Source organism: Taudactylus pleione, unplaced genomic scaffold (genome assembly GCF_031769625.1).
Source record: "Taudactylus pleione unplaced genomic scaffold, aTauple2 ptg000541l, whole genome shotgun sequence".
Lineage (NCBI taxonomy): Eukaryota > Metazoa > Chordata > Amphibia > Anura > Myobatrachidae > Taudactylus > Taudactylus pleione.
This window is the reverse complement of record NW_028284943.1, coordinates 1,123,881-1,149,048: the sequence shown is the minus strand read 5'-3', so window position 1 is coordinate 1,149,048 and position 25,168 is coordinate 1,123,881. Positions and strand designations below refer to the sequence as shown.

At 43.6% G+C, this 25,168-nt stretch overlaps 1 protein-coding gene across 2 annotated transcripts; it reads left to right on the top strand.

Annotated features, from left to right (window-relative positions):
* Window positions 1-13,681: 13,681 nt before the first annotated feature.
* On the top strand, window positions 13,682-23,387 carry LOC148500859 (antizyme inhibitor 2-like). Of its 2 annotated transcripts, XM_088451202.1 has the most exons (11): window positions 13,683-13,950; window positions 14,055-14,153; window positions 14,268-14,434; window positions 15,857-16,030; window positions 16,140-16,312; window positions 16,427-16,561; window positions 17,750-17,915; window positions 18,029-18,191; window positions 19,336-19,448; window positions 20,294-20,508; window positions 22,878-23,387. In XM_088451202.1, exons 3-11 carry the CDS (start codon window positions 14,336-14,338, stop codon window positions 23,014-23,016), a joined length of 1,377 nt encoding a protein of 458 aa, XP_088307328.1. In that variant the 5' UTR covers window positions 13,683-13,950; window positions 14,055-14,153; window positions 14,268-14,335; the 3' UTR covers window positions 23,017-23,387. The 2 variants fall into 2 exon arrangements, with proteins under 2 accessions (XP_088307329.1, XP_088307328.1); XM_088451203.1 differs by lacking the exon at window positions 16,427-16,561 and having other exon boundaries at window positions 13,682-13,950.
* Window positions 23,388-25,168: the final 1,781 nt, after the last annotated feature.

The window sequence follows — 25,168 nt, the reverse complement described above, 5'->3', positions numbered from 1 at the left end:
AGCCCATGGTGATAAACTCCAGGCGGTCCGATACGTGAAAAGAGCTCTGAAATAAATAGCAGTGTCAGTTAGTTAAGTATATATATGTGGGTGGCATTGTCCCCCAGGCCCCCCCCGTCCTCTCAGATTTCTTAGGTGCCCCTATTGCCCATTAATACCCCCTCCCCCCAAAAAAGTAAATCAAAATGGTGGTATAAATGGGAGCTTCATTCTTCATAGGAGGCTACCATAATTAGTAATTTTAAAATAAATGAATAAGTGGCCCTCCAGCTGTGGTTTGCAGCAGCTCTGCTTGTGTATGTGACCGCTGTGATGCACGCTGTGGAAGATGAATCCCGGCTGACCGCTGTTATGCGCGCTGTGGCAGGTGAATCCTGGCTGACTGCTGTGATGCACGCTGTGGAAGGTGAATCCCGGCTGACTGCTGTGATGCGCGCTGTGGAAGATGAATCCTGGCTGACCGCTGTTATGCACGCTGTGGCAGGTGAATCCCGGCTGACCGCTGTTATGCACGCTGTGGCAGGTGAATCCCGGCTGACCGCTGTGATGCACGCTGTGGAAGGTGAATCCCGGCTGACCGCTGTTATGCGCGCTGTGGAAGGTGAATCTCGGCTGACTGCTGTGATGCACGCTGTGGAAGGTGAATCCCGGCTGACCGCTGTTATGCACGCTGTGGAAGGTGAATCCTGGCTGACCGCTGTTATGCACGCTGTGGCAGGTGAATCCCGGCTGACTGCTGTGATGCACGCTGTGGAAGGTGAATCCCGGCTGACCGCTGTTATGCACGCTGTGGAAGATGAATCCTGGCTGACCGCTGTTATGCACGCTGTGGAAGGTGAATCCCGGCTGACTGCTGTGATGCACGCTGTGGAAGGTGAATCCCGGCTGACCGCTGTGATGCACGCTGTGGAAGGTGAATCCCGGCTGACCGCTGTGATGCACGCTGTGGAAGGTGAATCCCGGCTGACCGCTGTGATGCACGCTGTGGAAGATGAATCCTGGCTGACCGCTGTTATGCACGCTGTGGAAGGTGAATCCCGGCTGACCGCTGTTATGCACGCTGTGGAAGGTGAATCCCGGCTGACCGCTGTTATGCACGCTGTGGAAGATGAATCCCGGCTGACCGCTGTGATGCACGCTGTGGAAGGTGAATCCCGGCTGACCGCTGTTATGCACGCTGTGGAAGATGAATCCTGGCTGACCGCTGTTATGCACGCTGTGGAAGGTGAATCCCGGCTGACCGCTGTTATGCACGCTGTGGAAGATGAATCCTGGCTGACCGCTGTGATGCACGCTGTGGAAGGTGAATCCCGGCTGACCGCTGTGACGCACGCTGTGGAAGGTGAATCCCGGCTGACCGCTGTTATGCGCGCTGTGGAAGGTGAATCCCGGCTGACTGCTGTGATGCACGCTATGGAAGGTGAATCCCGGCTGACCGCTGTTATGCACGCTGTGGAAGATGAATCCTGGCTGACCGCTGTGATGCACGCTGTGGCAGGTGAATCCCGGCTGACCGCTGTGATGCACGCTGTGGAAGGTGAATCCCGGCTGACCGCTGTTATGCACGCTGTGGAAGATGAATCCTGGCTGACCGCTGTTATGCACGCTGTGGAAGGTGAATCCCGGCTGACCGCTGTGATGCACGCTGTGGAAGGTGAATCCCGGCTGACCGCTGTGATGCACGCTGTGGAAGGTGAATCCCGGCTGACCGCTGTTATGCACGCTGTGGAAGATGAATCCTGGCTGACCGCTGTGATGCACGCTGTGGAAGGTGAATCCCGGCTGACCGCTGTTATGCACGCTGTGGAAGATGAATCCTGGCTGACCGCTGTTATGCACGCTGTGGAAGGTGAATCCCGGCTGACCGCTGTTATGCACGCTGTGGAAGATGAATCCTGGCTGACCGCTGTGATGCACGCTGTGGAAGGTGAATCCCGGCTGACCGCTGTTATGCACGCTGTGGAAGATGGATCCTGGCTGACCGCTGTTATGCACGCTGTGGAAGGTGAATCCCGGCTGACTGCTGTGATGCACGCTGTGGAAGGTGAATCCCGGCTGACCGCTGTGATGCACGCTGTGGAAGGTGAATCCCGGCTGACTGCTGTGATGCACGCTGTGAGAGATGAATCCTGGCTGACCGCTGTTATGCACGCTGTGGAAGGTGAATCCCGGCTGACCGCTGTTATGCACGCTGTGGAAGGTGAATCCCGGCTGACCGCTGTTATGCACGCTGTGGAAGGTGAATCCCGGCTGACCGCTGTTATGCACGCTGTGGAAGATGAATCCCGGCTGACCGCTGTGATGCACGCTGTGGAAGGTGAATCCCGGCTGACCGCTGTTATGCACGCTGTGGAAGATGAATCCTGGCTGACCGCTGTTATGCACGCTGTGGAAGGTGAATCCCGGCTGACTGCTGTGATGCACGCTGTGGAAGGTGAATCCCGGCTGACCGCTGTGATGCACGCTGTGGAAGGTGAATCCCGGCTGACTGCTGTGATGCACGCTGTGGAAGGTGAATCCCGGCTGACCGCTGTTATGCACGCTGTGGAAGATGAATCCTGGCTGACCGCTGTGATGCACGCTGTGGAAGGTGAATCCCGGCTGACCGCTGTTATGCACGCTGTGGAAGGTGAATCCCGGCTGACCGCTGTTATGCACGCTGTGGAAGATGAATCCTGGCTGACCGCTGTTATGCACGCTGTGGAAGGTGAATCCCGGCTGACCGCTGTTATGCACGCTGTGGAAGATGAATCCTGGCTGACCGCTGTGATGCACGCTGTGGAAGGTGAATCCCGGCTGACCGCTGTGATGCACGCTGTGGAAGGTGAATCCCGGCTGACCGCTGTTATGCACGCTGTGGAAGATGAATCCTGGCTGACCGCTGTGATGCACGCTGTGGAAGGTGAATCCTGGCTGACCGCTGTGATGCACGCTGTGGAAGGTGAATCCCGGCTGACCGCTGTTATGCACGCTGTGGAAGATGAATCCTGGCTGACCGCTGTGATGCACGCTGTGGAAGGTGAATCCCGGCTGACCGCTGTTATGCACGCTGTGGAAGATGAATCCTGGCTGACCGCTGTTATGCACGCTGTGGAAGGTGAATCCCGGCTGACCGCTGTTATGCACGCTGTGGAAGATGAATCCTGGCTGACCGCTGTGATGCACGCTGTGGAAGGTGAATCCCGGCTGACCGCTGTGATGCACGCTGTGGAAGGTGAATCCCGGCTGACCGCTGTTATGCGCGCTGTGGAAGGTGAATCCCGGCTGACTGCTGTGATGCACGCTGTGGAAGGTGAATCCCGGCTGACCGCTGTTATGCACGCTGTGGAAGATGAATCCTGGCTGACCGCTGTTATGCACGCTGTGGCAGGTGAATCCCGGCTGACTGCTGTGATGCACGCTGTGGAAGGTGAATCCCGGCTGACCGCTGTTATGCACGCTGTGGAAGATGAATCCTGGCTGACCGCTGTTATGCACGCTGTGGAAGGTGAATCCCGGCTGACTGCTGTGATGCACGCTGTGGAAGGTGAATCCCGGCTGACCGCTGTGATGCACGCTGTGGAAGGTGAATCCCGGCTGACTGCTGTGATGCACGCTGTGGAAGATGAATCCTGGCTGACCGCTGTTATGCACGCTGTGGAAGGTGAATCCCGGCTGACCGCTGTTATGCACACTGTGGAAGATGAATCCTGGCTGACCGCTGTGATGCACGCTGTGGAAGGTGAATCCCGGCTGACCGCTGTTATGCACGCTGTGGAAGATGAATCCTGGCTGACCGCTGTTATGCACGCTGTGGAAGGTGAATCCCGGCTGACCGCTGTTATGCACGCTGTGGAAGATGAATCCTGGCTGACCGCTGTTATGCACGCTGTGGAAGGTGAATCCCGGCTGACCGCTGTTATGCACGCTGTGGAAGATGAATCCTGGCTGACCGCTGTGATGCACGCTGTGGAAGGTGAATCCCGGCTGACCGCTGTTATGCACGCTGTGGAAGATGAATCCTGGCTGACCACTGTGATGCACGCTGTGGAAGGTGAATCCCGGCTGACCGCTGTGATGCACGCTGTGGAAGGTGAATCCCGGCTGCTGCTGAGTAAGAGCTGCTAGGTAGCTGATGTAGGTAAGCTAAGCACTGACACACACATAGCAGCTAGTATAGTAGACAGTCCTCTGCCAGAGTCACTGGGAAACATTTTCTGTTTACTCTGTAACTGTTTTTCTAGTTTTATTTCTAAAAATACAAGTTCTTATATAAAATGAATGACTCACTTCTTGTCCTAATACTTCCATCTGTGCACTCACATGCACAGCCTAATACCCCTCTCTATGTACTCACAGGCACTTTCTAATACTACACCATGCACCATCAAACACATCCTAATACCCCACCCACACACACCATCAAACAAATCCTAATATCCCTCTACCGGCGCTCATAAGTACATCCTGATACTCGCTCTCTTTGCAATCATAGGCATATCCTAATACCCCCCTTTCTGCATCGTCCTGTCCTAATACCCTTTCTCTGCATTCACAGCCCTTTCCTGATACTCCCTCTCTCTGCACTCATAGGCACATTCTAATACCCCCCTCTATGCATTCAAAGACCTGTCCTAATATCCTCTCTCAATCTCTATTTAAGGATGAGCCGTTGCTTATGGGCCAGTGCTCTGGACTTGCCCCCTAGGCTAAAAGTTTCCAGCCAGCATCTGACCCTGCTGACAACGCACATGAAAGCGCAATTGAGGGTACACACTGAGCAAAATGGTCGATGATCTGTGTCGGAGCGATATATCATCCAATTTATTGCCTGATGTGTACCCGGCCTTACCTGCCAGCTGCAGCAGCCTTTCTCCCCAGTCCAGGACACGTTGGTGTTTGCTCTGTTGCGGTGGATCCAGGGAGCAGCCTCCCTGGACCCAGCAGTATTATCTGTCTGTTATGTGTGTGTGTGTGTGTGTGGGGGGAGGGAGTGATCGCACAGATTGTGCTGCCACCTGGATCTGCCACTGGCTGAGGGGCGAATGGCTGGCACCACAATTAATATTTTTGAAATTTTTGTTGGTAGGGGACGCGCACATGCCTGCACAATTAGGCCACACCCTCTACAGTGACCAGCCCGCCACTGCTCTCTATGGCCCTGGTAAGGTAGGAATGGCAGGTGGCAGTGAAAGCTTATAATAGTGTATTTCCAGATTTCCTCAATACAAATAATCAGTATTTCCTTTCAGATGATTTTAAATTAAAAATCAGTTTAACTTAATTGTTTTGTCTTCGTGAAAGTTTAATAGCATTTTACTTATTACCAGATTATTGTTATTTGCACTGTTCTGTTTTTCTTTGAACCTGTTCAATAAAGTTTATTAAATAAAATCAATTTTACTGTCTTCATAACAATCAGAAAGCAGCAGGAGAATGTATGGAATTATCTAAACATCTTCCTTTTATTCATTGTGGAAATATGAATTTCAAAATATAATTGATGTGTGAAATTATCTTTTAACTGTTTCAGTCCAGACCTCTGTCAGTTACAAGCTCCTTAAACTGGCCATGCTTTACAAGTACAGTAACTGGCTGGTTGGAATGCAGCTATCCGGGTAGAATCAAGTGATAATCGTGAGTTTGTTCCCACATGCAGAACACCGGCTGATAACCATCGATCAGGCGGAATGCAGTCATCATGTCATTTACTGTGTCAACAATCCTAAAGTCGACAGTTATGATGCCAATATTGTGGAAATGTCAGAATGGAACATGTCAACATCTGTACATTATCGACATGTTCAAAATGTCATCTGAAATGTCGACATGTGAAATGCCGACATTCTGCTGCGGAGAAGGGGTCTGATGGCATATGTTAAATGCATTTTTTAATTATTTATTTTATTTCTAATTATTTTCTTTTTTTCTTTTTTTACAATAGTAGTAGGCAAAGGGCAGCACGATTGACATAGTGGTTAGCAGTACTGCCTCACAGTACTGAGGTCATGGGTTCAATTTTGGTTTCGTATGATCTATGTGGAGTTTGATGTTCTCCCCTTATTTGCATAGGTTTCCTCCCGCACTGCAAAACATACTGTAGGTTAATTGACTGCTGGCAAAAATAAAATAAAAATTAACCCTAGTGTGTCCTTCTGATAGGGACTATAGATTTACAGAAATAAATTTTTAGGCAAGTCCGCACAGAGGAAAAACATAGGGCAGTTCAAACATTCACCTAGATATATATTTTAAGTTCTCCCAATACTAACCAGAAATTTATTAAAAATTATAGTTGAAACAGAACCACCATCTAAAATTTTTTTGTTGGTGGCAATCCTGTTTGGTCAGTGGTGCTCCCCAGAGCCATGTATATTCATTGTAGTAATGAAAGAAAGAAAGAAAGAAAGAAAGAAGAAAAAAAGGAGAAACTCTGTGTGGGGGCACACTTATAGGGAGAAAATACAATTAAAACTTAACTTTTAATAAATATTACTAATAAAAAAGGTGAGTTAATAATAGAAAAATATAAAATACAAGATCAACTATAGTTGATCACTGCTGCAGAAAGCGAAAATATTAACTAAGTCAAATCATCAACCAGTATCATACTGTAATCTTGCTGCCGGTTACAAGTAATGCTCTCTGGATAATCAAAAATATAATTGGTAAAAATTCCTATATGTTATTTATCTCCCACCCGACCTGCTATTATATACCTTATTATACTGATATATTGTATTAGGTATATGCTCCTTCCAAGATGTTTTATATTAAATACATGTATCTCCACATAAACATATTCTAGGCCTATTAGTAACAACATAGGTAGATTATCCACATGTTGAAAAGTCATGCCGACTCAAAATGTAGGCGTAACATAGAAAAATACATGAAACTTCACTGTTATCTCCCATATGAAAATTGAAAATAAGAGAAGCACAAAAAAACAGAGAAATGAAAAGAGAATAAAGAGAAGACACACTGATATTCACAAAATATACACATATTTCAAGGTGCTATTTTCTTGGAATATAAGGACAATTATCCACACATTGACATAAATGTTGTATATCTGCAAACAATAAATTTATAAACAGGTATACATAATCCATACAAATGAAACTAATACATATTAAAATAATCCATGACCTCACAACCATCAGATCTGTGCATAATATCTGCAGAGACAGTATTTCAACTGATATAAACACAAAAAATAAATACCATGGGTGCACCCCTTATAGTAACTGGGAACAATTATCCTATAATAGACAACACCCTAATATAGTGTTATATATATCTCTTTAGTGGATTATCACATTTTCTGCAATATTGCAGTATTAATGAGAGTAGAGCCAGTTGATAACTGTATTTGTAAGCAATTGCATGTATATTATTACTTTTTATATATTCCTTTTATTTATCATCACTTCTTCTGCAATATTGCAGTATTTTAAAAGAGTAGATATTCGTGCACATTCGTGCTGCAGCTGCACTGTGATCAAGCACAGCGAAACGCGCGTCAGTACACAGCCAAGCAGTCACGTGGTGCGCACACGTGACCAACAGGCCGGTAGGCTTTCCTATCTCCCCACAGACACGCTGCTTACAAGCTCCCTTCTCTCCTCCCTTTGTCACTCGGGACAGCAGCACCGGACAGGGCGCCCATGTGACCTACAAGCCGGTAGGCTCTCCACTCTGCAGGGACACGCTGCCAACAACTTCCTCTCTCCCTTTTCTTTGCTACTCAGGACAGCAGCGCTGGCTAGGTAAGTGGAGTTGACATCCCTGCGCTACCTTAGGGGTAACAGGGCGGACTGCCACCATTCCTTCCTGCACACTGCTCTCCACACTTTCTTCACGATGCAAACAGTCCCCTCTCTCATTTCCTATCCTCTAGGGTATATCCTATGATGGTAAACAGCAGAAGGGGGCTAGTTAGTCAGACATCGGCACTTATTTCTTTCTGATTGAGATCAGGGCTATCTATCAAACAAAATTAAAAATCCTTGTCAATTTAGGATTATATAACAAACGTATACATCGATGGTTTGGATATACTGTGAACATCACACTTTAATCCTAATAGAATGTAGATCTGTTTAAATATGGATATGTCTGTTTAAAACTAATGGAGAATCTATTTGGACATACCTATAAAATAATTTTTTGGACTATATATTATCTTGGATTATACATTTAACATCCACTTGACAATATCTTAAATTGGACTTAAATTCTAATGAAAGACTGACCTACAGAGGATGCACATACCGGTACTACAGAGAATGCATATGATTATTCATTAACTGAACAATATATCACTCTGAATTTAATTGGATCTTTTTCCTTAAACTTCAATGTATTGATTGAGCACAGTATTCATCTGGAACAATCATAGAATTTATGTGCACGAATATCTACTCTTTTAAAATACTGCAATATGGCAGAAGAAGTGATGATAAATAAAAGGAATATATAAAAAGTAATAATATACATGCAATTGCTTACAAATACAGTTATCAACTGGCTCTACTCTCATTAATACTGCAATATTGCAGAAAATGTGATAATCCACTAAAGAGATATATATAACACTATATTAGGGTGTTGTCTATTATAGGATAATTGTTCCCAGTTACTATAAGGGGTGCACCCATGGTATTTATTTTTTGTGTTTATATCAGTTGAATTACTGTCTCTGCAGATATTATGCACAGATCTGATGGTTGTGAGGTCATGGATTATTTTAATATGTATTAGTTTCATTTGTATGGATTATGTATACCTGTTTATTAGATTATCCAGAGAGCATTACTTGTAACCGGCAGCAAGATTACAGTATGATACTGGTTGAAGATTTGACTTAGTTAATATTTTCGCTTTCTGCAGCAGTGATCAACTATAGTTGATTTTGTATTTTATATTTTTCTATTATTAACTCACCTTTTTTATTAGTAATATTTATTAAAAGTTAAGTTTTAATTGTATTTTCTCCCTATAAGTGTGCCCCCACACAGAGTTTCTCCTTTTTTTCTTCTTTCTTTCGTTACTACAAGGGACTATAGATTGTAAGATCCACTCACTGGGGCAGGGACTGATGTGAATGACTGAAATATTCTCTATATGTGTGTGTTGCATAAATAACTTAATAAATAATAAATACTTCTATGACTCCAGAATTGTTCAGTTGGAGAGACGCTGGCTGGTCTGATGAAAGAGTTTGTTTGGTGTATGGAGCCAACTTGGTGATCATTAAGTTGGTCAGATAATCTTTCAGTTGGTTAGTTGAGTGGAAGTTGGTTAGATGTATGACCAGCTTTAGTAAAACAAGTGATGCATTGAATTTATAATCCCACCAATAAATACCTACCAACATCACCCCTTACACCAGAGCTTCCAACCTAATATACTGTACTATAGAAGTTACATGCAGAGCCGGCAACAAAAATCATGGGGCCTGGTGCACCTATTTTTTTAGGGATCCCCCATCACTGGGTCTCTGGCAGGTACAGGCCAGTCATTTGAGAGACTTTCTTACCTATATGTGGTTTCTCTGCAATGGGGAACCTCTGAAGGAATTGCTCCTCCCTTGGCAGATGGTGTTTGGCAGTCGTTATTCACATTAGAGATCATGTGGTGCGGAAGATGCCTATTTGCGTAAGAATATAACCAATGTTTTTGTCATATAGTAGTGTTACTCCAGTCCCCACAGTCTCTCTCCAGCACCCACAGTCTCTCTCCAGCTCCCACAGTGTCTCTCCTGCCCACAGTGGACCTCCAGCAAACACAGTCACCCTCCATCCCGCATAGTCTCTCTCCAACTCCCACAGTCTCTCTCTCCAACCCCCAGTGTCTATTTCCAGCTCTCACAGTCACTCTCCAGACCCCAGTGAACCTTCAGCCCCCCATGTCCCTCCAGTCTCCAAAATCACCCTCCAGAACCCACATTCATTCTCCAGCCCACACACTTACCTTCTTCTGGTAGCCACGGGTCCTCTGCTCTGTTTCAGTGGTGCAGCACTGCAATAAACCACTGCCTGTGCAGTAAAGCAGCTACAAGCTACAGCAGCTCCAAGACCCCGGATGGATCTCGTTGCCAGTGCCCTGCTGATCACTGCTGGAGCACAGGAAATAGTTAGATCTAGTTAATCTGTGAGGCTCTGGGGCACCCTGGAACCATGGGGTCCAGAACAGCTGTGCCCCTAGTGCCTCTATGTTGCCGGGCTAGGTTACAACTGCTGAATGAATAATCTGATGCGAATGGAGTTTTCATTAACACGAATTAATACATTGCAGGTAACTGTAGTAATAAAATGGGAGTTTGGGGATCAGGGAATTTTATACCAGATACAAATCTAGAGATGGAAGAAAATTGTTTGTGAAAGAATTGTGACAACTGGGACAGAATTTTGTACCTTGTTTCATTAACTCCATAGGAATTTACTAGTAGGACAAGTAAATTCCTCATTGAAGTTCACTCCAAATTAGGGTTGTCATATTACAAAAATAAAAATCCAAGACACAATCGCAGGGATCAGGCTGGTGAAGTCAACCTGCACTGCACCCTATTACATAAACCCCATAATATGGGAATTATATTGCTGTGAAGACAAAATACAAGCTGTACATAGATTTTGGTTGTGTTTGTAAGTTTAAAGCAAATTTAAAGTTCACAATTTATCCTGAGTATATGCATTTTCATTACATCGAGCCAGGTTACTCACTCACACTGCATCATGAGCAGGGTGGAACCATGACCAGGGTTGAAATGCCCGACCCGACTAATTGCAACCTGGTCCTTTCACAGTGCACAGTAACCCAGATTGCTGCGCATTGAAGTGCCATAACCCGGGTTATTGTAGCATGTGTAAAAGGCGTATTATAAGTATATATTTGGACTTTTTGGTCTCCATCTATATATTTCCCCTTTATATTGCAGGAAAAGATTTGATAACCACTTTTTATATACTATTGTATGCTAATGTGGCAGAATAAATTCAAGACACGTCCAAAGAATTAAATATGTACAATATATTTATATAAAAGAACATATACTTTTTTTTACACAATGGTTAATCACATAGAAATAAACAGCAAACAATTGTGAATATACCAACCTAGTCTGATGTACCAGCTCAGGCATGCATATCTACTGATATATCTCCTTCACATATAAAGAGTAAAAAAATGCTGTGGAAGTATAAAAATTATTAGACCGACTACAAGTTCCAGGAAAGAATTTATACGTACTGTATATAAAGCTCTTTTTGCATTTAAACATATAAAACTGAAATGATAAATGCAGCAAAGAAAGTAGTAAAAGACTGAATGGAAACTGAGGACTGAAGTCCCTGTAATAGGATAATGTAAATAGTCCTCATGGACTTGTTACATGAGAGCAGTGGCGTCACTAGGTGTGTGTGGGGGGGTGTGCAGACACCAAAATGCGGGCTTCAGAGGTTGCTCAGATACCAAATCAAATATTAACACACACCCACTATTAACATATACTTGATGACACCTTTTGAGATGTAGATAAATATCTCATCAAAACAATGTAATTTACAAGCCCACAAGCTAATCTCATATACATTAAATGATACCATGATATAATCATTAATAGAACCATTCTTATTACTACCACTACAACAAATTGTTATTATAACTATGACATTTACAAAGTATAAATCAGAGCTATCCACCAATCAGAGTGCTGACAGCCACTGCATGGAAGCATGTGGAGAGATGAGGTGGGTCTGCAGGAGGAGTAAGTTATTGTTTGTTTTTTTTAATTTGGGGTTTGATTTTTTTAAAGTTTGGGGGGGAGGTCATTGTCAGATCTGGGTCTTATTTTATTAATTGGGGAGAAGGGGCAGTGGGTGTCTGCTGGAAAAGGGGTGAAGTCAATGGGTGTCCGAACTGGGGTCTGCACTATTAATGGGGGAGCGGGCAGTGGGTGTCCAATCATAGGGGCTCTAGTGCATTGCTTTGCCCAGGGCCTACACAACTGTTAAGATGGCCCTTCCTTATTAGCAACAAGAATAAAATGGCATTTATGGATGTAAATTAAATTAAAATATAACTTTTATTTTTGACTATTTATGAATCTATATATGCATAAATAAAACAGTGAAAAATAAATGATACAATATGTGTATTGAAGAAAGAAGTTAAGTGTAATAAAAACAACCAAGCTCATATAGTAACCTAATATCATATATAACTTTGTGTAATGTTATTGTTCTTTAGTTTGGCAACGAATAATTGGACTTACTTATCAGTAAATATATTTCCCAAATGATAGTGTGTGAATCTTTATTCTTCAACATATTTGTTCATGGAACCATGATGCAAATGGCATCTGAAATATTTCATACAGTGGTAATAAAAGTATCCTTTGTAGGAAGAATATGTAATATTAGAAACAGAGTAACAGATTCAGTGTTCCACACTAGTGGTTCTAATCAGGGTAATAATGTATCTTTATCCTCCCAAACGGAAACATATCTCTTATTGTCAGGGGAATACCATAGATTCTCCACATATGTACTTCATCCAGAATTTGTGAGGATCTCAATCCCTACTCACAATTATATATAATTTCAGGTTCTCTTATATTAGAATCATATATGCACTAAAAGCCATAGGGAAGTTAGTTATTAAATTATGAACAATTGTAGTCTCTCACAGTGATCAGTTACATTTTCTCAGTATATACTTATCTCATATCGATAAAGGTATCTATTGGTATAAATCATCAAAGTATAATTCTATTTCTAAGTTTAAGACACTGTATCATATTATGAATATATTTGCAAATACATGAGTCTTGCTACTGTAAACCATAAGATCCCTGACCTCATATTGCACACTTCATTGTAATGTTAACAAGGGGCTCTACGTTGTCTATATTTTGTGTGTGTGTGTGTGTATATATATATATATATATATATATATACATACGTACATACATACATGCACACACATGTACAGAATATACTGACTTTTGTTGTTCATGTCACAGGCAACTGTCTCTTATGCATCAGGATCTTACCATCACACTGTAGTGTTATTAGGTACGCAATATGTGATACTAATATGAGGTCAGAGATCTTATGGGTTGCAGTTACAACACTCTATAGATCATGTATATACTATATACCAATATATTTATAACATGATGATAGTGTCTTAAACTTAGAGATAGAATTGTACACATTGTTTTTTATTTGACCATACCTGATGTGACGTGACTTCTCTTGTTTCCACGGATACTTACACGTTTGTGTATGTTTCTCTTCTGTGCCATATAAATTAAGTGTTATTATCTAAATCACGGTGGAATTGTATTACGATCATATTCAGAGATGATGTCAGGTATAACATACATGTAGAATAAACTGCTGAGTACATGTAGAATAACCCGCCTGTCTACGGAACAGCAGAATCGTAACGAGCAGCAGCATGCATCAGCACTCATGCCATTGCCTATAAATATCATTCTTAATTAATATAGAGGGGAAACGAAAATACAGTTCTCCTCTTTACATATTTAGTTTAGAAAACAGCTCCAAACTTGTTCTAACTCACACGAATGACTTCACACTATTATGTATCACGTCATTTGGCATTTCAGGATTTCCCCACCACTAGTATTAGTCACCATCACGTGTGTGAAGTGTGTTCCCTACATAACAACAACACTGCCCGCCCCAAACGTACTGTGTGAAGGAGGCTCAGGGTGACGGGTACTCGGGGAGCTAGGACGGGGCACTGATTGTTGCCTGCAGGCATGGTGTGACGTCACTGTGTACCTGTAGTGCCCTATATAAGGGGAGTCCCGGGTGTGGAGAGCTTCACCACCAGATGACAGCGAGTTGCACGGCTGTCCGGAACATCGTGGCAAGTAGGACATAGAAACATCGCTCAGACCCATGGAAAGCTGCATAAATGCTGCGCATTAAGGTGAGCAGGCGACGGGTGATGGCTGGATGTGTGTTTGGGGAGGTGTGGAGTAGGTTGGCAGCGCTGTCACGGTGCCCAGTCTCATCGCTCTTCTTTTCCTATAGAAACCACAAGGCGCCAGCTGCGGCGGCGACACCACCAGCCCGGGGTGCTGCAAAATCGGGAAGTTACCATCAGATCCTCCTTGGGTTCTGCTATAGAAGGTAATTCTCCTCTTCATCACTCACAGTACTGGCACATTATACATCACATGGTAGTGTTGCTTTTTTCCAAAGGTGTGTGTGCATTCTCTAACATACTACTGTCCTTCACTGCAGCTTGTTTCATATCTAAAACAGCAAACCTAGAAGTTATCAGTAGGGACCCTAATGTAAAGAACATTACAATGCCAACGTATATACAGGAGTCGGACTTCTTCATGGTGGAGGAAGGCTTTACGGCCAGAGACCTGATGGAGGAAATTATTAATGATGTATCAAAGATTGTAAGTACCCGATTATCACACCCCCTGCCATGCCATTACACCCCCTTGCCCCCTTGCAATGCAATTGCACCCCTTTACCCCCCTTCCATTGTTCTCGCACCATAGATAAGTACTGGACCGGGGGACGTAGCCCTGTCTCCACCAGTGGCCACGGCCCCCAGCTCTCGGCCCACTGGAATCCTTGCGGCTCTGCCAGGATTTATACCCATCTGTATATTTAGAGAGCGGAAACAACTCAAAGTCCAATGTTTTAAATTATAATTTGAATCTTCTAAAGTTGCTAAACTAAGAAAAATACATAACTCCAGTAAATTTCAACGTGTAGTATATAGAGTTTTTATTAAATTACCTTTTATTTTTTTCTTGTATACATTTCTATTTGACAGAATCTAGAATAAATAAATAAAAATTACTTGTCAAGGTGCATACACACGTAACGATTTTGTAACCAACGAATTTCCCTTGAAAAAGTGAACGATTTTTTGAACGATGAACGAATAATGGCCCTCATTCAGAGCCGCTCGCAAAAAGTGAGCGCTCGCTCTGAATGAGGGCGGCCGCTTTGTTTTTTGAAGCCGGCCCCCTGGCCACTCACTAAGCTGTGGGTGACCACCCACAGCTTTAGCGAGCGGCCAGGTGATGGTCGCGATGGTCGAGACCATCGCGACCATCGGGGCTTGCGATGAGACCCTTGCGGTAGGGTCTCATCTGCCGCAAGCCCCAGTTAGCTTCATGCTCTAACAGAGCAGGAAGCTCCCTACTGACATCACTAGTGATCACAGTAGGGCCGCCCACAAACGGCAGGCGTTCAGGAATGCCTCCATTTGTCCGGCCACCCCCCTCCCTGCCTACAAAACAGGGTGAGCTGTCGATCAACATCGCCAGCCGCCCCGTTTGTAGCGAGCCCCGGAGCGAGTGAAGTTCTCACTTGCTACATGGCTTGCGCACATGCACTGTGAGCGCTGCGCATGTGCAGGCCCTCACCATCGACCCGCTTGCGAGCGGGTCTGAATGAGGTCCAATGTTCCTTCCCTTAATGAAAATCATCATGTTGGACAGTCTGAAATTGACGATGAACAATAACTACAAACGGGAGTGCGCATTTATGATTATCGTTCATCGTTATAACTCATAAACTGAAGGATTTTTTTGAACGATTTAAAAAATCGTCGTTATCGAGAAATCGTTTGAAAAATCGTTACGTGTGTATGCACCTTCATACTTTGCAAAATTGTTAGTAAAAATATTCCCAGTGGCTGCTGTTAAATATCAAAATAACTCCTAGACTGATAGGTTTCTCTGAAATATTTGTTAAAATACTTCAAAATGTACTGCAGTCTTGCATTTGATATTCAGTCTTTGTTGCTTTGCTATATCACTTATTCCTGTCCTGTTTAAAGTATCCCCTGTATCTGTCCTCAGGATGACCAAGATGCCTTTTTTGTTGCGGACTTGGGGGATGTTGTGAAGAAACATTTGCGCTTTCTGAAAGCTCTACCTCGTGTGAAGCCTTTCTATGCTGTCAAATGTAATAGCAGCCGGGGAGTGGTTCAGATTCTGGCTGAACTGGGGGCTGGATTTCACTGTGCCAGCAAGGTAATAAGAGACTGATATGTCCCTTTGTTTGATATAATATCACTTGGGAAGGCAAAGGATTATTGAGTCACTACATGTGTGTAACACACTGTATATTTTTTCTCTGCAGAATGAGATTACACTAGTGAATACCATCGGAATTAAGCCAAAAAACATCATTTATGCAAATGCTTGCAAGCTGAACTCACAGATTAAATTTGCTGTTGATAATGGAGTCACAAGGCTGATGTTCGATAATGACCTGGAGCTATTGAAAGTGTCTCAAAGCCACTCAAATGCCAAGTATGTACCCGCCGTTGTATGGGCAGAAATTAAATAATATTCAGAAGCTAGGTCACTTTATATATAAACTAGTAAGAGTTTCTGGAGCCTAACTGTCCTCTTTATTGTTTATAGGATGATACTGCGCATAGCAACAGACCACACTAATGCCTCAACACCGCTTAGCATAAAGTTTGGGGCTCCATTAACATCATGTAGGGAATTGCTAGAAATGGCTAAACATCTGCATATTGATGTAATTGGTGTTAGGTGAGTTGAACTTGCAACTGTACTGTAATAGGGGTAAATGTATCAACTAATGGTAAATGCCAAATGGGTTGAATCCAGCAGAAACTTACAAACTTATCATTTCCCGAAATGTATTAAAGGGAGTAGAGTAAATCTTATAGAGTAAACCTTGTTTTCTCCAGTGGTGGTAGCATGATTGTATGATACTCTTCTATGGCTACAATATAGTATCAGCACTTACATTGTCATCTGTGTGATGGGATGTTCTCTCTCCCCAACTCAGGCGACTGAAAGATTCTTGCATCTGACAATACATATTACTCTGCCTATCACGATATTTATTTTTTGGGACCTCTTAATTCAGTATTCCATATGTTTAATGTAACTCTTTGTTACTTTCTGCCTGGACAGTTAACATGACACTAACACCTATGCAGTTTCAGCAATCTCGCTGGCCAGAGGCACCTCTTTTTAATCTGCGCGTTTTTATGGCGAGTTTACAAGTCACAGGCTATTACATCTGATGACTTGTATGTTTGACATTACAAAATCAGAATGATGACTTGTATCCAGTTGAGAGTGATTCATTAAACAGATTTCTAGAGAGTTTGCCACTAGTCGTATTTTATTACATTTGGAGACTTCAAACTCCAGAAAAATCGCCAGTTTTTCAAAATCAGAGCCTAGTATATTCCCCCCCAGTCTCCAATCATATAGCTTAAGTACAGCATCTGCTTTCTAGCCATTACAGGAGGTGTCAGTGACACATTGTTTAGTGTATAGCTGGGTATCATCTAAGTCAGATGATGTTTTAAGTATAGAACCGTGAATGTATTTGACTTGGAAACATACATTTTACTGTTTACTTAATCCTATATGCCCAAATGAAAGAATCCTATATTGTATTGTCCCTATGTATTTGTTTAATGTAAATGTTAGACAAATGTATAATACAATTTGGTTTGGGAGAGTTCATCCATAACTAGTTACTACGTCGTTCTATGTATCAGTCCAGCAAACTTTTTATCGACTTCCAAAAACCTATAGAAAACTTGTATTAAGCCGTGTTGCAGATATGACATCAGCATTATGAGGTAGCATTTTGGGAAGGTCTGGAAATGTGGGATAAAATAGTTCTGTCTAGCCTATGTATACCTCTGTATTGGAAGCCGTGTTGCCTGGGATTTCAGTGTGATCTTTTTATTGCAGTTTCCATGTGGGCAGCGGATGCAGCAGTCCTAAGGCATATGCTCAGTCCATTTTAGATGCCAGACAAGTTTTTGAAATGGCGTCTGAGTTTGGATACAAGATGTGCCTGCTGGATATCGGAGGGGGTTTCCCTGGGACAGAGGAAGAAATAAATCTGTTTAATGAGGTGAGAATTCTTTTTATATTATATTATATATATATATATATTACATTATATAATTTATAACGTCAAAGACTGGGATGCTCACAAACTGTGTATGGCTTATCTTTCTCTCACAGATCTCAGCTGTGATAAATCCAGCACTGGACCTTTATTTCCCAGAAGGCTCTGGTGTGGAGATCATTGCTGAACCAGGGAGATATTATGTGGCATCTGCTTTCACTTTGGCCGTAAACGTAATTGCTAAGAAGGAGGTGCAACTACACCACTCCGGATCATATAGTATGTTATATTTATTTATATTTGTAAGTTTTCATGGACATCCCCAGTATAATGCAGCATATATACATACACATACTGGGATATGAATGCTAAAAATCAATTGTGAAATATAATATTTTTGGCATGTTCTATGATTAGAATGTTCAGATAACAATGTACTTTATGGTTCTTTCATGGTTGCCTTCTTGTATTTTGCTCAGGTCCCTTTTAATTGCTGGATAACAGCATTTACCAAAACTTCAGTGCTGCAAAAAGTTAGCACTTGTTGCCTTTATGTTTTGTAAACACCATATATTACAATTCCTGAAATGCTAGAGTTTTGGTAAAGTTGTCTATTCTGTAATTTGCAGAGACAGAAGGGCCAGCTGCTGCCAGTAAATCAGGGTGTACCATAAGCAGTAATAGTTAGGTACAGTTATGTGTTATGTGTATTATAGTGTACACCTACTAAACTAATATCTCTTTATTTTTACACAAACTCTTTTTATTGAGAAAACAAGATAAATCAGAATGGTATACAGACATATAAGGAAAATGTCTAATTAAAAATATAAAATAATGCGTTTCGATCTCTTTTATACCAAAGTTCCGGGTGTGACAAGGGTTTGAAACAGGGTTTCAATCCGGATCAGACCCAGAACTTTCTCCTTTCAGACTGCGGCACCAATCCAGGATATTCCCGAATGGGCGCCATTCACACCGGGGCCGGGTCTGCAGTGATCTGGCTCTTCGGTGTTGCAGTGGACGCTTGGAGATGATGTCAACTCCAAGCGACCACTGAAGACGGCCAATCGGGCGGTATGCGGCCCGGATTGCGGCGTTTACACTGCAGGGTGGCATGGAAACGACCCGTGGCCAACCCTGCAAAGTACCCAAGTTGAATAATTGGGTCCCTGAACCCGGGTGGATCCATTTACACCGACAAAAATCCTGGGTTGATGCACATCCACCCAGGATTTTTAGGTCGGTGTAAAAGGGGTATTACAATGCTATTGCAAACATCATTAAAGAGAGAGAGATGAAACACCTCTGTAATCTTTCTCTGAATATCCTTACCTGTGTAGGAGGGTGTCACATTATCCCAATAATTATATTTTTTGAGAAAAACTTAAACACTAAATTTAATTACCTTTCTCTATTTAAGATGAAAGAATCTGTCCTAACAAGAACATCATGTATTATGTTAATGACGGTGTTTATGGATCATTCAACTGTATCATCTTTGATCATGCTCCTCCTCAACCCATCCTTCTCAAGGTACAGCTGTCCTCATTGCTATTTATGTGATCTCATACTTCATATGCATATAATTCTATAAAGCTGCTTTGAGTTATTTGTCTAATTAAATGAGGTTTCAGTTATGGTTCAGTCATTAAAACATACTTATACAAGCTTAAAACAGTTGAAGGATATGTACTTGTGGGTCAATTAACACCTGCTTATTAAATACACTGAATGATTGTCAATATTGCTCAGGTAAAAAAATGGCAAGCGCCATAGGTCCTGATTCAGCAGCGGATGGAATAGCTATTGCAGCTGCTTACATGGTAGCAGCTGCTATAGCTCTAATACGGTGATGCAGCAGTATGTGTCCTGCCTCCTGCATGCACTACTGATCCGAGTTGCGCTCTAGAACGCAACTTCGGATAATCTGCGATACCATCGGCCGACTGAGTGACCCATGGGATCACGCGTGATGGTCACTGCAGATGCTGAAAGAGGCCAGGAAATTTCAGGCAGCCGACTGAGATCCTGGCCTCGCCACTTCCCCGCAACGGCGGCAACACGCCTCCCCTCCCCTCCTGCCCCAAACTGTGAGCAACAGCAAACCCGTGCTGCATATTCATCACATGTGCAGTACAGGTTTGGCGCATGAGCAGATTCCGGAACATTGGGAATCCACAGCTGAATCAGGCCATTCGTGTTTTATTAATCCCTATTCTGACATGCATAAACAGTGTTAACTGTGCTGTGCTAACCATAGTGTACATTTAACAGGCATATGTTACACTGCCCACATGTGTTTACCAACGCTTTCTAAATGATAGGTCAACAACCCCTTATATAGACCTTATCACTGATTCGCTGATTCTCTTTCTCAGAAGCCTTCTCCAAGCCAGCCTGTGTACAGCAGTAGCTTGTGGGGACCAACATGTGATGGATTAGATCAGATTGCTGAGCATATTGAACTGCCTGAACTAAATGTTGGTGACTGGCTCCTGTTTGACAACATGGGCGCATACACAGTGGCAACATCTTCCACATTCAATGGCTTTCCGCAATCCCATATCTACTATGCAATGCCACGGGCAGCCTGGTAAGAACAGATTTTTATTCATTTTGCTGTGATATTGGTGACAAGTCTGCAGTTCTGCTGCATTTTGCGATTAGCATAGAATTATTTGTAGTGTAACATAAAATATTGTCATAAGCAGCATCATCTCATTATAACTACAGAGATAGGGCCTGATTCAGTACGGATCACAACTGCGAATGCAATAGCGATTACACACGCAGTCTCACTACGAAGATATGCAAATCCTCTGCAATCACTATGCCGTCACAGCACAACATTAAGACGCCCACCGTACCTTACACACCACCGTAATACTTAGCAAATCTCCAAAAACATTGGTAACATCGAGTACAATCATTGCCTCACGCACACTTGCACAAGCTCTGACCTTACTCAGAAATTGTTAACTTTCCGATATGCAGTATGAGCCAAGGCTGCATATGGCATCGCAATGGCTAATTTATGTACGCCTTGTAACGGTGTTTGAACGCACTGGCACGTCTGCATTTCTCCGACCACCCCTCATTCACGACCCCCAAATGGTACTTCCTGTCAATCACTCTGCGATGGGTCTGCCTAGTCACTGCGACTGCAGTCCCGATCGCAGTGGAGTGTTCGTGCTTACGTATGCGCAGAATGCAACTATCGGCCGGTTGCGTTTGTAATTGCAGTTGCGATCCTTGCTGAATCAGGCCCATAGTCTATTACTGCGAGGGTGCAGTTCAGACTGTTATTGTATGTTATTTTACAGACAGACACAGTGGCGTAACTACTGCCCCCGCAGCCCCCGCAGCCCCCGCGGTGGCTTGGAGGCGCTGGGTAGTTTGGGGGCGACGGGGGCAGTAGTAATAACTACGGAGGGTGCAGGGGGTGTGGTCGCACCCCCTGCACCCTCCATCTCCCGGGCACCCGCTGAGTGTGTTACCAGCGGGCGCCCGGCTCCTATTCAAACCCCCGGCAGCAGCCGGAGGACGGAGCTCCCTCTGTCTTCCGGGTCCCGCAGGGCACTATGGGAGTGACATAATGACGTCACTCCCATAGTGCCGAGGAGCGGACGCCGGGGTATGGACGGCAGCAGCACTGGATCGGGGATAAAGGTAAGTGTTTGTGGTTTTTTCTTTTGTGTGTGTGTGTTTGTGTGCGCGCGGAGGGAAGAGCAACTACAGGCGGCTAACTACAGGCGGCTAACTACAGGCGGCTAACTACAGGGGGCTAACTACAGACGGCTAACTACTAGAAGGGACACTACAGGGGGGCTAACTACTAGAAGGGGCACTACAGGGGGCCCTGCATAATGGGCACTACTACAGGGGGCATTACTTTAATGGGCACTACTACAGGGGGCCCTGCATAATTGGCACTACTACAGGGTTCATTGCATAAGGGGCACTACTACAGGGGGCATTGCATAAGGGGCACTACTACAGGGGCCATTGCATAATGGGCACTACTACAGGGGACATTGCATGATGGGCACTACTACAGGGGACATTGCATAAGGGGCACTACTACAGGGGGCATTGCATAATGGGCACTACTACAGGGGACATTGCAAAATGGGCACTACTACAGGGGACATTGCAAAAGGGGCACTACTACAGGGGGCATTGCATAAGGGGCACTAGTATAGGGGGCATTGCATTTTGGGGCACAACTACAGGGGGCACTGTATAAGGGGCACTAATTTGATACAGTTTACAGGTTATAAACTATGTTCCCAGTAATCTGGTTCTACACGGACATAAAAACTGTGCAACCTGTCTTGAGCTGAGGTGACGGACTGGCAGGAGCAGAAAGGAGGGTTGGTGAAGTAGATCTGTCAGGGTGGGATGTAATGGGCATTACTGTTTGGCATAATGTGTATTTGGCATTACTGTGTGCACAATGTGCTATTAGGGGCATTACTGTGTGGCATAATGTGTAAGGGGTATTACTGTGTGGCATAATGTATTGTATGTGGCATAATCTGTTGTATGTGGCATTACAGTGTGGCATAATGTGAAATAGGGGCATTACAGCATGGCATAAATTTGTTATAAGTGCTTTACTGTATGTCATTATGTGTTATATGTGGCATTATTGTGTGGGATGTGTAAGGGGCATTGCTGTGTGGCATAATGTGTTGTAAGGGGCACTCTGGTGTGGCATAATGTGTTGTAAGGGGCATTCCGGTGTGGCACACTGTGTTATAAGTGGCATTACTTAGTGTGTCATAATGTGTAAGGCACGTTGCTGTATCATGTAACCACACACCTTAAACGTAGTCTTTGGGTGTGTTTGATCTTTGGGTGGAGGGCGGCGTCTGAAACTTTTTTGGCATGGGGGAGCAAAATTTATAGTTACGCCACTGGACAGACATGAAATATGAGTGTGACCTGTCTCTATTTCAGGGAGGCTGTTCAGTTGCTGCAGAAAGAATTACGACCAGCTGAAGAGAAGGCAGTTATGTGTGCACCTATGGCCTGTGGCTTAGAGATGTCTGGTTCAGTTTGCTTCAAACCTTCATTTTCACCATCTGATACCATATGATCTACTAATTAATTAGGGTCTGTGCTCTCAGAGTAACACATCCAGTACACACGTTAATCACACTAGATGCAGCACCGACTATGAACCCTACTTTAGTCATATATTTAGCAACATAAGACTGGACATCTCGGGTACTTGGCTGCTCCCTAACTCACATTAGGATCCAACAGCGCTGATCAAATTCACCCCAGTAACATCTGATGTACAGAATTCCAACTACAAAAAAAAATGCTTTAGTGCTGTGAATATTTATGTTTTTGTCATCCAGGATGTGGGTCCAATCTTGGCTTTAGCCTTGCTGTTTTTAAGATTGCAACATGAAATAAGGTAGCTGTCCTACTTATTGTGTTAATTAAAGTGCAACTATCTTACAGATTTTGAACTTGTATTTTATTATATTTAATGTTTAATACATCTTTTTGTGTACATTTATTTTATTGTAATTTTAAGTTAATATTTTTGTATAAAACATAGTGCAATTGGCTGATGTTATGCTACATTTATATCCTACTGCACTTAATTTAAATTGTTTTGTGTATATTTATTTTATAAAGAAACTTTTAGTGCAAAATTTCTTTATTGACTTTCAGAAAAGAAATACAAGCAAGATGCATGGCATGAACAAGCACACTAGTGAACAAGCAAGTCCCATGTTGGACAACATTATACATACACCAGTCAGCTATAGTATTAAAACCACTGACTGGTGAACTGAATAACACTGATAATTTAGCTAGATGGCACCTGTCAAGGAGTAGGATATATTAGGCAGCAAGTGAGCAGTCAGTTCTTGAAGGTGATGTGTTTGAAGCAGGGAAAATTGGCAAGTGTAAGGATCTGAGCAACTTTAACATGGGCCAAATTGTGATAGCTGGACGACTGGGTCAGAGCACCTCCAAAACAGCAGATCTTTTGGGGTGTTCCTGGTATGCAGTAGTTTGTACCTACCAAAAGTGGTCCAAGGAAGGACAACCAGTGAACAGGGACATGGGTGCCCAGGGTTCACTGATGTGCCTGGGGAGTGAAGGCTAGTTCGTCTGGTCTGATCCCACAGAAGAGCTACTGCAGCATAAATTGCTGAAAAAGTTAATGATGGCTCTTGCAATAGAATAGAAAGGTGTCAGTGCATCACAGCTTGCTGTTTTGTTGACCCCTGTCCACGCTGAAAGCACCTACAATGGACACATCATGAGCATCAGAACTGGACCATGGAGCAATGGAAGAAGGTGGCCTGGTCTGATGAATCCCGTTTTCTTTTACATAATGTGGATGGCTGGGTGCGTTGTTTACTTGGGGAAAAGATTGCACCAGGGTGCCCTATGGAAAGAAGGTAAGCTGATGGATGCAGTGCGATGCTCTAGGAAATGTTCTGCTGGTAAACCTTCAGTCCTGCCATTCATGTGGATGTTACTTTGACATGTACCACCTCCCTAAGCATTGTTGCAGATAAAGTATACCCCTTCATGGCAACAGTATTCCCTTATGGCAGTGGCCCTTTCAGCAGGAAAAGGACATTGCAAGAATTTTTCAGGAATAGTTTGAGGAATATGCCAAAGAGTTCAAGGTATTGACTTGGCCTCCAAATTTCCCAGATCTAATCTGATGAAGCATCTGTGGATTTGGTGGAAAAAGTGTGAGCCATGGAGGCCACACCTTGCAACTTACAGGAATTAAAGGATCTCCTGCTAACGTCTTGGTGCCAGATACCACAGGACACCCTCAGAGGTCTTGTGGACTCAATGCTTTGACAGGCCAGAGTTCTTTTGGTTGCACAAGGGGGAACTACAAAATATTATTGTTATTATCATTTATTTATATGGTGCCACAAGTGTTCTGCAGCGACTTACAAAGTACGTAAACAAATAACATGACTAAATGACTTAATAAATGACTTACAGTACAATACAATGCAGGACAAGTAAGGATGAGAGCTGGAAGGCTTTGATGAAGTAGTGGATCTTGACAGCCGTTTGAATGATTGTAGAGAGGTGGATAGTCCAATGGGGAGAGGGAGAGAGTTCCAAAGGTGGGGAGCAGCATGGGCAAAATCTTGGAGGCGGGAGTGGGATGAAGTAATCAGTGGCATGAGAGGCGGCATGCATTTGTTGAACGAAGAGGGCGGGCAGGAGAGTGAAGCGAGATGAGGTCAGAG